Genomic DNA, 12,518 nt, shown 5'->3' with positions numbered 1-12,518 from the left:
TTCAGTGCCCAATATTTGTTCTGAATCCTTATGAAGTACCAGAGGGGGAATTGGGTTTCTGTGACCGAACCAAAGTTTTTGTCATATGGACGATAATAACTTTATGGCCCCTGGAAGGAGAGCAGTCGAAAGAGTCAGGTTGCTTTTGGAGATGCCTTTAGTCAGTTTGTAGGACAGATTTAAAGATATTTGCCATGTTTTAAAAGAAAAAAGTAAAAATAAGCAAGAACTAAAAATAAAAGTTCCAAAAGGCCACAAAAGATCCTTTTTCAGTGAACAGTTAAAAACCTTTTTCCACTACAAAGAACCTTTTGTGCAATGGAAAGTTTAAAATTGATGTTAAAGGTTCTTCATGGAACGACTGATGCCAATAAAGAACTTGAGAGTTTGGAAGTTCTACATTCTTAAAAACAAAGGTTCTTTGACATTGATGGTTCCTTGAAGAACCTTTAATATTTACAGAACCTTTCCTTTGCACAAAAGGTTCCTTATTGTGAAAAATGTTCTTTAGATTTTTAAATTTTCTTCACATCAAAATAAAAATGGTTATTTTAGAACTGTTTTTATGGCATCACTGCAAAAACCTTCTTCTGAAGCTTTATTTTTAAGAGTGTAGCTCTGTCAACGTTGTTTTTCTTTTTTTGCACGAGTTTAATCAATAAAACAGTTCAATAAACATGTCCTATTGGATTTTTTGTTTGATTTGTAATTTAATCATTATAATAATTATAATTTGAACACTATATTATAACATTTTTAAAATTATATCTGTTACACACAAATCAATTCAACAGAACTCCAGGCACAGTTCTGTTGAATTGAATTCTTATATTAAATTCTATTAAATTCTTATTCAAAGATCAAAGTATAGTTATAATTTGTATGTTGTATCTTTATGATTTTTGAAGTTACTGTACTAACTAAAAATAAAATTGAGTTAAAGAAATATTTTCTCCATTTGGAAATGTCAAATGTTAGTCGCTGCCTTGCAACAGTGAAATAACAAGCATTCCATGTTGAAGGACTAATTTAAAAGACCCTCTTCACAACTAGCGAGCATGAACAGGTGAAACTCCGCTAATATTTTTTAGGCTTGAGTTGGTGTCACTTAAGAGCTGTGAGAACAGGTGCGCAGAACAGGCAGACAGCCGTTTTTTTTCTGGGACATGCGCACACAACACAAAAAAAATGACACCTGGTCAGCAGAAGGCCCTGCTGTATGTTTATTGTAAGACCTGAAGAGACAATAGTTAATAGCTATTTATAATCCCTGATGTGTCAATCTTGTAGACTGACAGGTTCCTGAAAGACTGGTGTCAGATGCATTGTCCATTTCTGAGGGAAAGATCATTTAGAAGATAGTTAATGTCATTAACCTTTGTTTAAAGCTGAGATTGCACAATTAAACTTAAGTTAGTTAGATATATATATAAAATAGCTATTTTTTTCTGCTAAGGATTAATAATTATTCTTAAAATGAGATGAGAACTGTGAATTTTGTGATGTAATGAATCAGTAAACTTGCACCACATGCACATGTGGTGGATTGATTGATGTCTACAATATTTAGTTTTTATTTTCTGTTCTTAGCTCTCTGATCCTGTGTTTGTGTCACTGGCTTTACAAATTAGAGCCATGCTACTCTGGTCTAACACCTCTGATAGACAGATAACCACAAATACACACCCAAAACAAAGACAAAAACACATTTTTAGATTCTTCATATTATATAACATTAGCCATGGCTAACTCTAATAATCTGCTTATTATTTTATTTTATTATATTTAGTTGAATTATGTAGCAAGTATCAGTTCATGAAAGTGTGGAACATAACAGATCTGTGTGATTCATTGTGTGAAATTTAGCAGTAATGTTTATTAGTATATATTTATACACCATGACCTCACTGGTCTCCAAATGATTTTACCACATGATTGTAAACATTGATCGCCCATCTTAAAAAAAAGTAATTTGATTAAAATTATTTACATATCAAAAGCATTTAAAAGATTACAAATGAAACATTTTGGAGAGCTTTAGCTTTGTGTTATGCAAAGCCATCTCAGTTCGAATACAAGAATACAACTCATACCGCAGCCTTTAAAGTTATATAAAATCATTCAGAATCGGACAGTATTCTTGTCTATTTTTTCTGTGTAAAAATATCTAAACATTCTTTAAACAAAACAAAACCCCTAGATCATTTTACTTGAGAAACAAAATTACATAATATATTAAGACCTGTTTTCAGTTTTCCATTTGTGACCATGGACCATGAAACTAGCCATAAGGGTCATTTTTTTTAAATTGAATAAAGCTGAATAAATTGAGTAAAGCTGAATAAATAAGCTTTCAATTGATGTATGGTTTGTTAGGATAGGATAATATTTGGTCGACATACAACTATTTGAAAATCTGGAATCTGAAGGTGCAAAAAAATAAAAATATTGAGAAAATCACCTTTAAAGTTGTCCAAATGAAGTCCTTAGCACTGCATATCCACTCACAAAAATACATTTTTTATATATTTATGGAAGGAAATTTACAAAATAGTTTCATGGAACATGATCTTTACTTAATATCCTAATAATTTTTGGCATAAAAGAAAAATCGAAGATTTTGACCCATACAATGTATTGTTGGCTATTGCTACAAATATACCTGTGCGACTTATGACTGGTTTTGTGGTCCAGGGTCACATTTTTTATGCATAAATCTAACATAATGCTGTGAGGTTATGCTTAAAACAATATGCCAAATGTTATATTAAGAATGTTTTGGTATTTAATCAGAAAATAAAATAAAAATGTAAGAAAATACTAATTTTTGCTGTGTGAGTATTTCAAACATGTTAAGACTAATCTGTGGATACAGACTGGTGAGTCGAGATCTGTTACATGTTAGGCTTTATTGTCTGTAGTTTGTGTTGCAGATCTAGTTTGGGTGTGGTGGTCTGAAACTGTTGACTAGCCCATGACTCTATCAGCCTGTTTCACAGGCGGGCAGGCGGCAGCATGGGCCACCTTCACATGAGTGTGAGCCAGTGATAACTCCTCACAGTTCTAACCTTCTCCTTTTTACTGTAATCCAAAACCCAAGCGTTACTGTTCAGAGACTAAAAATAGACAAGATTCTCTCTGTCTCTGTGCCTTGGAATCAAAGAAGCAGTGAGTTCTTTCCTCATGTCCCATATGATTCTCTAATAATTAAATGGTGTGTTGTCAGAAAGGCATATCTCTGTTCCCAAGTACACTGTACCCTCAGACCCCCAAACGCTCTTCCTGTACACAAATGCTAGCCTTGTTCTTTTAATTCAGCTGGGCTTTGTGGCATTTAACAATGTAAGCTGTTCCCTATCTATCATGGACTTTCAGTGGCTGGCTCTTTTGGCCAGGCTAAAAGTGACTTGGACTGGAAATCAGGTTTTCCCATTCATTCTCAACTTGTACAGAAAGCTTTGAGGGACTGAATAAAGCAAGCAGCTATTATTGTGCCTTATTTGCAAGCCAAATATAGTAAAACTACTTGTATTTTGTGCAAGTTTCATGCTTAAACTTTTATCTCTCTCTCAGGGCCCGCTGTCTCTGGGCGAGCTGTGTGAATTGAGAGTACCAACAAGCAGCAAGCATGTCTAAGAGTGATCCCCGAGACATTGACGAGGATGCCATCCTCAGGGGCCTTAGTGCCGAGGAGCTGGAGAAGCTGGAGTATGAACTACAGGAGATGGACCCTGAGGTACTATGCTATGCAACTCTTTAAATCTCAAGTATGGCTAGCTAGGTATCATATGAGTACATTATGGACTTTTTGCATAAGCAATTAAAAGGTTTTGCCACATGCACCTATTTGTAAGGAGACATCAGTTATCAGACAAGATGAGAAGATAAAAAAAACAATAACTTTTTGAACCTTTATTTTTAAGCGTGTTACACTGCAGAGAATGCTTTTCTTACTTAGGTTTTTTGTCTTGTTTCTATTCCAAATATCTAAAAATTCTTAAATCAAGTGAAAACAACCAAAATTACCTACCAATGCAGTAAGAAAAAATGCAATGCTTGTTTTAAGCAAAAACTCTTTGATTTTATTTTCCAGAAAACAAGACATAATATCTTATGCCATTTCACTTATCTAGTAAATGCATCTTGATTTAAGAATTTTTAGATATTTGGACTGGAAACAAGAAAAAAATACTTAGAAAGAAAAGCATATTTGCAGTTGTACATATTTGATAATAAACAAATGAATGAACGAATGAATGAACGAACGAACAAGCGAGTGAGTGAATGAATGAATGAAACAAATAAGAAATAAGAAAGAGGTAATGTCCAGTCAGCTGGTCATTATCGAAAAATAAACCCAGACAAGGTGACACAAGATTGCACTAGCTGCGTTTGCATAAAACAAGAAAGAAAGAGCCCGTGGTGTGATACAAGAGACATGAAACTAGTGGTGTTTCAGCAAAACAGTGGTCAGATATAAAGCGTTGCCATTGGCAACAGCAAATATTTGGAAATATGTGACCGCTGAATGCAGCGGCTGACCAATCAGAGTCAAGTATTCCAGAGATCTGCATAATAAATAAGCATAATTGCTGCTGAACTTGACAATGATCACCATGCATTTTTGTTTGAACAAAAAAGAGCAGCTTTGACATTTTGAAAATAAATTTTGTGTCCCACTGGGGAAAAAAAGTCTTAGGAGTTTGTAGTGACATAGGTAGATGATGACAGAATTTTCTGTTTAAAACAAATGATTCTGGAAAGATTCACCAATCAAATTTAGATATGTGAATGGGTGATTTTAAAATTCATACACTTCTCTTGACCTTTCAGAACGCCATGCTCCCAGCCGGCTTCCGCCAGCGTGACCAGACCAAGAAAAGTCCCACAGGCCCCTTCGATCGCTTCGCCCTGATGGATTACCTGGAGAAGCAGGCCATGGAACACAAGGACAGAGATGATCTGGTACCCTTTACAGGGGAGAAGAGAGGTACCATCACCATTGGTCTGATAGTAACATACCAGTTCTAATATCTGAAAAGCCTTAGTAAACAAACATGCAAACAAAGGCAGATTCTATTATTTTAGAATTTAAAATAATGAATTAATTTTGAATTAATTATGTATCATTTTCTAATTATAATTTTACGTTTTTGTTCATTCCTATTTTAGCTGTAAATTAGTATAGTGAGCATTTCTCTTTCTCTCTGCTGTCTGTAGGTAAAGCCTTTGTCCCTAAACCAGGGTCAGGACAAATCCCTGTGCAGGAGCAGATCACTCTGGAACCTGAGCTGGAGGAAGCACTGAGGAATGCAACAGATGCTGAAATGTGTGACATTGCAGGTGGCCATCACATTTCTGCTCTGTTCCTGTTGTTTCTATTCACATGACATAAAAAGTTTTATGATATCCGGTCCAGGGTGCTCTAATACAACTCTTCTAAAACTAATCCTCACTTTATAACCTGTAATGTCCTGTAACGGCTCTGACTTTAATCCACATTTGATCCTCTATTTACTATTGTAAACAGCTGATCACAAAACCCCATGCACAACATCTGTCAATCAAACCCTTTCTAATTTCATCTGCTCTATTTGTACAATCAGTGTCTCATATGACAATTTTTTTTTAATATATATAAAAGAACCAGCCTAACTGACTTATATGTGGAACTATGAATGGAGTAGGTCATGCACAGAATTATACCATGCAGTATCTATTTTCACAAGCTCAGCAGCTCACTAAAATAAAATGAGCAACAGCCAACTAGTCAACATGAGCAGAGATGGAGTGAAAATGTTTGGCTGCAAGTCGTCTGTTGGCCAGAAACACTTTGTGACTGTATGTTGGCAGTATTTAACCTAATCATAAATATCAGATATTTTACTGCTCCTATTAAAAATGCAACATACAAAGAATTCACATTCTTCTTGATGTAACATACTAAAGTGATGGAAACCGGTCAATAGTCTAATTGTCCTTGAGCTGGGTTGTGAGCGCTTAATAATATGCCTTTGCCCTTAAGGGCATTTAAAGCTGTGGACGTAGCACACATGAGTTTTGGAGCGTGTCACTGGGTGCAGATTATCCAGCGGAGCCCCTCATTCAGAACACAGTTTTAACTCTGGAACACGTCCAGTTCAGGATTAAACTGTCAATAGGGGTTTGCCGTTGGTGATTTTATGGATGAGTCTGCTTTTGCTGAGATGCAGCTAACTGGGGATTGTACAGACACAGGGTCATGAACTGAGAAATCAAATTTTCCTTTTGACATATAAGAGGTCATTATACTATAAAAAATATCCTTGAAGTTTCTCATAACTTCCTCGTTAGTCCAAAAACAGCTTTTACTGAAACCAAGCTCCCAAAATGACTTGTTTCGGATTTTGTATCAGTATGGCGTAATAGTGCGACGAAGGACCGCCTCTGCAGAAGAAAATCAACGCCTACTTCTACCTCATTGCCTCTTTAGCCCCGCCCACCGATTCGCACATGTCATTTAGTAATAAACTAGAGACGCAAACACAGAATTACTCCAGCAACAAAATCATAGAGATGCCTCTGAAGATTACAAGACATTTTGCAGTGCCAAGTTGTGGAAAAACACTTTGCATTGCCTACCTTGTGATCCTAAGCGTGCATGAACTTTTTCAGCAACCTGACAGCAATGTCGCAACACCTGTGAGTAGCAATGTTTTTACCATGTGTCTATTGCTTTATCTCTTACAGATCGTTTGATATGTACTCACTTTAGTTTTACTTTACTGAAAACGATTAATGATGAAAATAAGACAGTGCGACAAACAATGGTACCTTGATGGTACATCATTCAAGCCAATCATAATTACTGTAAATAAGAGATGACAACACGTCACACTGTACTTGGAACTGTTCACGTCCTCGTATTTCGGACTTATACATTTCTCTTGCACTATTAACTTGAAAAATAAATCTGCAGTGGTCGCTTGGTACAGCAGTCATTTGGTACAAGTCGTAGCTTTCAGAAAATTACGTGTCTTAAGTTGTAATTATTAGGGCTGAGTAAAAAATATCGATTTCTCGATTTTAATCGATTCTGATTTTTACGAACCTATATCGATTCTTTAATCCCAAGAATCGATTAGTCTAGTCTGTTTTCAGTTGATGAATGAACAGAACATGTAGCGCGCCTCCCATCCAATAAATCACAATAATCTTTGTGCTTTGTTACTTTTGATATGAAGCAAAGTCTGTTTTCAAATGACGTCCATCAAATTAAAAAAATCAATACCGTTTTGATGTCCATCTTATTATGAAATTCAAAAAATAAATACCGTTTTGGCGCTGTTAGCACCTCAGTTAAAGAGAAGCGGCAGCACGGAGCGCATGTGAACATCCTCTCCTCCGCTTTAATACCAGTTACAGCGCGAAATAAACACGAATAAACACCTGAAGGTATGTTAAAATATACAGTACAACTTACCGAAATCCGTGTCATGTCTCGTGTAATCGCTCAATCAGTGTTTCAACCTCGGAAAGACGTCAATAAAACAGTTTGTAAACAATGTCACGTAACATCATATTTACCTCAGAAAAACCATATTCAGTGACCATAAACTCATTAGTAAGCTAGAAAAGTGAACTCTAGAAAGTCAGCATTCTGATAAATATAGCTATGCACCGTTACATATTCATTATAATTTTTAATGTTCTTCAATATTTAATGCATGTTTGAATAAATCAGTTATGACAGCCACAATTTAAATGTTTATATTTAAAAAAAAAACGAATTGGAGTAGAAATATGATTATGCAATTCTAAACTTTAGTTATTATAAAAAAACATAATTGAGTGTAATTGAAGTGTTTGTATATAAATAAGTTAATTTTAACAATATTATAGTAATGTAGTACCAACTGACTCCCATGTGTAGTTTACAGCATTAGTTGAGAGATTTTTTTTTCCTCTAGAAAATTTGCCATGTACTGTATCTGATATAGTCTACTACATTCAAAATAATCGATATCGAATCGAATCGAAATCGTAATCGAATCGCAAGCATGTGAATAGAAATCGAATCGAATTGTGAAAATTGTGTCAATACCCAGTCCTAGTAATTATGAGTTCTAAGATAACGTGAATGCTTTTTAGAAGTCAGAATAGTTACAGTAATTTAGTGTGAACGCACCTACAGAGGGTCAAAAACAGGATTGAAAATAGCCTATTACTTCTAAATTAGAATGTTTTTTGGTGTAAAAATCTTAGGTGGACCTCAAAGAACATAAAAAAAGGCAGTTTAGGACCCCTTTATTGGTTTTAATCTGGTTATTGTATCTGAAAATGTCATACAGAGCTGTAGTACAAAGATGAGGTCTGGTTAATTGGCCAATCCCAATTTTTATCTGCTATTGCCACAATGTTTTTGTTCACCATTCCAGCCACTGCTAATTGAAACATGGAGAGGGAGTTATTAATGGTGGGTTTAGTGGTTAGTCAGCGCCACCTGCTGTTCAACTGCAAATTTACAGTTTAACAGACACACATCTAGTCAGTTCTCTGCACGGAATAGCTTGCGAGACACACTGGCACAAATCAGTGCAGTTTAAATGAATTTTGCCAGTGTTTCTCACAAGCTATTCCACAAAAAGTTTATCTATAATTATATAAAAAGCATTAGTAATTTATGTACTTATTTTTTAAAATGTTTTTTAATAATATTAAATAAAATAATTATTTAAAATGAAATGATTAATTATTATATAATTTTAAATTAATAATTATAATTACTATTTATACATTTATCATTAAATCAAATATAAGTGATTTACTAAATTATAATTTTCATCAAATTATTATTATTACATATTTTATTTATTTCATATTAAATATAAGTAAATTGTATTGTATTATATAATATAATATTATAATATTTTTATGTATATTTTAAGTTTACAATTTTTTAATTAATAATTATTAATGATTATTATTATTATTATTATTATTATTATTATTATTATGTTTTTATTAAAACGTATTTATATATTCACTGGCATCCTGTAACAGTTGTCTGTGAGTATTGGATGTTTAAATCATGATCTAATGAGATGCTTGTATCCTCACAGCTATCCTGGGGATGTACACGCTCATGAGCAACAAGCAATATTATGATGCCCTGAACACCACTGGCAAGATTGCAAACACAGAAGGCATCAACAGTATGTGTTTACAACAAATTTAAAACTAACCCATTTAATGTTTATATAGTGAGTGTTTGTAAATTCACTGAATGTCACATAAGCTTGTCGGTCTATTCTCTTTTAGGTGTGGTGAAACCAGATGTGTATAAGATCTATCCTGACGAGCCTCCCAATGACACAGATGTGGAGGACACTCTCCGCTGCCTCCAGAAAAATGATAGCAGGCTGACGGAGGTCAACCTCAACAACATCCCGGTAAACACACTACAGTATACTTACACCTTAGTAAGCATAATTATAATCACATTACAGCAGGGGTGGGCAAACTCGGTCCTGGAGGGCCGCTGTCCCTGCAGAGTTTAGCTGCAACCCTGATAAAACTCACCTGCGTGTAATCCTGAAGACCTTGATTAGCTGGTTCAGGTGTGTTTGATTAGGGTTGGAGCAAAACTCTGCAGGGACAGCGGCCCTCCAGGACTGAGTTTGCCCACCCCTGCATTACAGGCTAGACATAGCATATTTTAAACAGGTTGCTTAATTACACTTTCAGTATTTGTTTTCTTGCAAACTTCTGATTAATTACCGTAATTAATCATAAGAATTGATACATTTCTCTGCTTGAGCGGAATGGTGATGGTAATGAGTGTTTATGTTGATGTAGGACATTCCCATCCCAACCCTGAAAGAGATTTTTGAGGCTATGAAGCACAACACACACGTGCTAAGCCTCAGCATCGCTGGGACACGCAGTAATGACCCCGTGGCCTTTGTAAGTTCTGAACCCTTTGCTTCTGATGTTGTTTCATTCACTCATTCCTTTGCTTCAATCTCATATTATTCTTCCATATACACATCTGAAAATATATTTCAAAATATCTTAAATGTGTCTTGATCAAATAAATTCTTAGTCTGTTTAAAGTTTTGTAGTTTTAAAATGCTGTAAATAAAAATAAAAACTTTTTGGACAATTTATCATAACTAATAATAAGTTTAGTCATGTACATTACTGTTCAAAAGGGTCACAATTTTTTTTTTTTGAAAGAATTAATACTTTTTTTCAACAAGGATGCAGTAAATTGATCAAAAGTGACAATAAAGGCATTTATAATGTTACAAAAGATTTTAAAATATTTTAAATAAATGCTGTTTATTTGAACTTTCTAATCATCAGTTAATCCTGAAAGAAAAATTTATCACTGTTTCCACAAAAATTTTAAGCAGCACAACATTTTTTAACATTGATAATCATAAGAAATGTTTCTTGAGCAGCAAATCAGCATATTAGAAAGATTTCTGAAGGATCATGTGACACAGAAGCCTGGAGTAATGATGCTGAAAATTCAGTTTTGCCATCACAGGAATAAATTGCATTTAAAAAGAAATGAAAATAGAAAACATTTATTTTAAATTGTAATAATATTTCACAATATTTTTACTGTATTTTTGATAAAATAAGTTCAGCCTTGGTGAGCATAAGAGACAAAAACATTAAAAAAATCTTATCGACCCCAAACTTTTAAACTGTAGTGTATTTTTCTTGATTAATCAATAGTTCATTTTAATATTCCTCATAAAATCATTGCTCAATTCTGTTTTCTTCTGTATGTATTATGGAAATTATGGACAGTCGACATCAGTTGTTTCTCTTGCTCTGTTCCTGTGAGTCAGGCTGTAGCTGAGATGTTACAGTCCAACACCACCCTGCAGAGCCTCAACATTGAGTCCAACTTCATTACTGCACAAGGCATGATGGCCATCATCAAGGCACTGGAAGAGAACTCCACCCTGACCGAGATTAAGATTGACAACCAAGTAAGAGGCTAAAATACTCCTGCCAAAAACATCTGATGGCATGTGTGATTAAATCGTAAAACTAAATTCTTCATGCGCATTCTCACAGAGACAGAAACTGGGTGACTCAGTTGAGATGGAGATTGCATCCATGTTGGAGAACAACCCCAGCATCATAAAGATTGGTTATCACTTCACTCAGCAGGGCCCACGTGCAAGAGCCGCCATGGCCATCACCAGAAACAATGATATCCGTGAGTGTGTTCTCATATTATTTTCTTAAATATTGCAGCTTTTACTTGTCTGTAGCTGAAACAGGATCATTTTTATTCATTATTGTTGCTACATTGAATTTGATATTTTTGTATATTTACCCCATATCCAGTTCGTCAGCAGAGAGTAAGATGAAAAGAAGATGGAGTTTAGTTCATCTAGGAGGTATCAAAGTTCTCCATGTGCACTCTTGGAGTGCTACAGACACTCCAGCAACAGCCATGACAACATGACAGCTTTTACCCTTCACCATCGGCCATTGTGGATATCATTATCGCCACCTTGATAAGACTTCATTGCTTTTTGTGGATTTCATCAACTTAAAAGCTCTGATCTAATAAAAATGACCTGCTCTTTAATACCTCAGTTTGCAAACTTGAAAATGACACCAGTTATTCAGTTAATTTTCTGGTAATAGGTAAGTTTTTATGTAAATATTTCAAATAAAATATTACAATCTATATTGTCTAATCAGACTTCAAAGATTTATTAAATTACAAAACCATCATTTAAGTAAGGTTTGTTCTATCAAAGTACTGACATACACTACGGTTCAAAAGTTTGGGGTCAGTATTAATTTTTTTTTTTTTTGAGAAAATATTTTATTCAGCAAGGATGCTTTAAACGGATCACAAGTGACAGTAAAGATATTTTTACATTTTACAAAAAATTTTAAGTGCAAATAAATGCTGTTCTTTTTTTAACTTTCTAATCATCAAAGAATTCTGAAAAAAAAAATCAGCTTCCACAAAAAATATTACGGAGCACAACTATTTTCAGCATTGATGAGAGGTTTCTTGAGCACCAAATCATCATATTAGAATGATTTCTAAAAGAAACATGTGACACTGAAGACTCTTTAAAAGTCATTTTAAAATACATTAAGGTAGGAAAAAAAATATTGTAATAATATTTCACATTACTGTTTTTACTGTATTTTTGATCAAATAATGGCTGCCTTGGTGAGATTTCTGTCAAAAACCAAACTTTTGGGTAGTGTAAACACTGTAATGCATTTTCAAAGCAGATGCTCTCAACGGACTCACTGTAAAAAAAACAAAAAACAGCTTCATTATCATTTGAAGATCTGGACTCTGTTACGATTTAGATTAGATTTAGATTATGCATTATTAAATTAAAAGAGGATTGAGATAAAATGATGCATGAGTCATTTCATAACATTGATTATATGATTAACCTGTTCAAATGATGACCCAAACCCAGAGGCACAAAACAAATGGAACTATTCAATATCCCACAGCCGTGCTTCCTGCTCCC

At 34.3% G+C, this 12,518-nt stretch overlaps 1 protein-coding gene across 1 annotated transcript; it reads left to right on the top strand.

The window, feature by feature from the left end:
• The first annotated feature begins 3,573 nt into the window (after positions 1 to 3,573).
• On the top strand, positions 3,574 to 11,711 carry tmod4 (tropomodulin 4 (muscle)). Its single transcript, XM_051866608.1, has 9 exons — positions 3,574 to 3,736; positions 4,834 to 4,990; positions 5,221 to 5,343; positions 9,102 to 9,194; positions 9,301 to 9,431; positions 9,838 to 9,945; positions 10,845 to 10,988; positions 11,077 to 11,221; positions 11,353 to 11,711. Exons 1-9 carry the CDS (start codon positions 3,629 to 3,631, stop codon positions 11,373 to 11,375), a joined length of 1,032 nt encoding a protein of 343 aa, XP_051722568.1. The 5' UTR covers positions 3,574 to 3,628; the 3' UTR covers positions 11,376 to 11,711.
• The last annotated feature ends 807 nt before the right edge of the window (positions 11,712 to 12,518 follow it).

This window comes from Ctenopharyngodon idella, chromosome 16, assembly GCF_019924925.1.
Source record: "Ctenopharyngodon idella isolate HZGC_01 chromosome 16, HZGC01, whole genome shotgun sequence".
NCBI classification, from domain to species: domain Eukaryota; kingdom Metazoa; phylum Chordata; class Actinopteri; order Cypriniformes; family Xenocyprididae; genus Ctenopharyngodon; species Ctenopharyngodon idella.
Note: the sequence above shows the minus strand (reverse complement) of the source record. Positions and strands in the feature narration are given on the sequence as shown.

Coding starts and splice junctions, on each gene's coding strand:
- tmod4 (XM_051866608.1), top strand. CDS start 3,629: ATGTCTAAGAGTGATCCCCGAGACATTGACGAGGATGCCATCCTCAGG. Junction 5,344..9,101: donor TGAAATGTGTGACATTGCAG/GTGGCCATCACA, acceptor GTATCCTCACAG/CTATCCTGGGGATGTACACG. Junction 10,989..11,076: donor AGATTAAGATTGACAACCAA/GTAAGAGGCTAA, acceptor GCATTCTCACAG/AGACAGAAACTGGGTGACTC.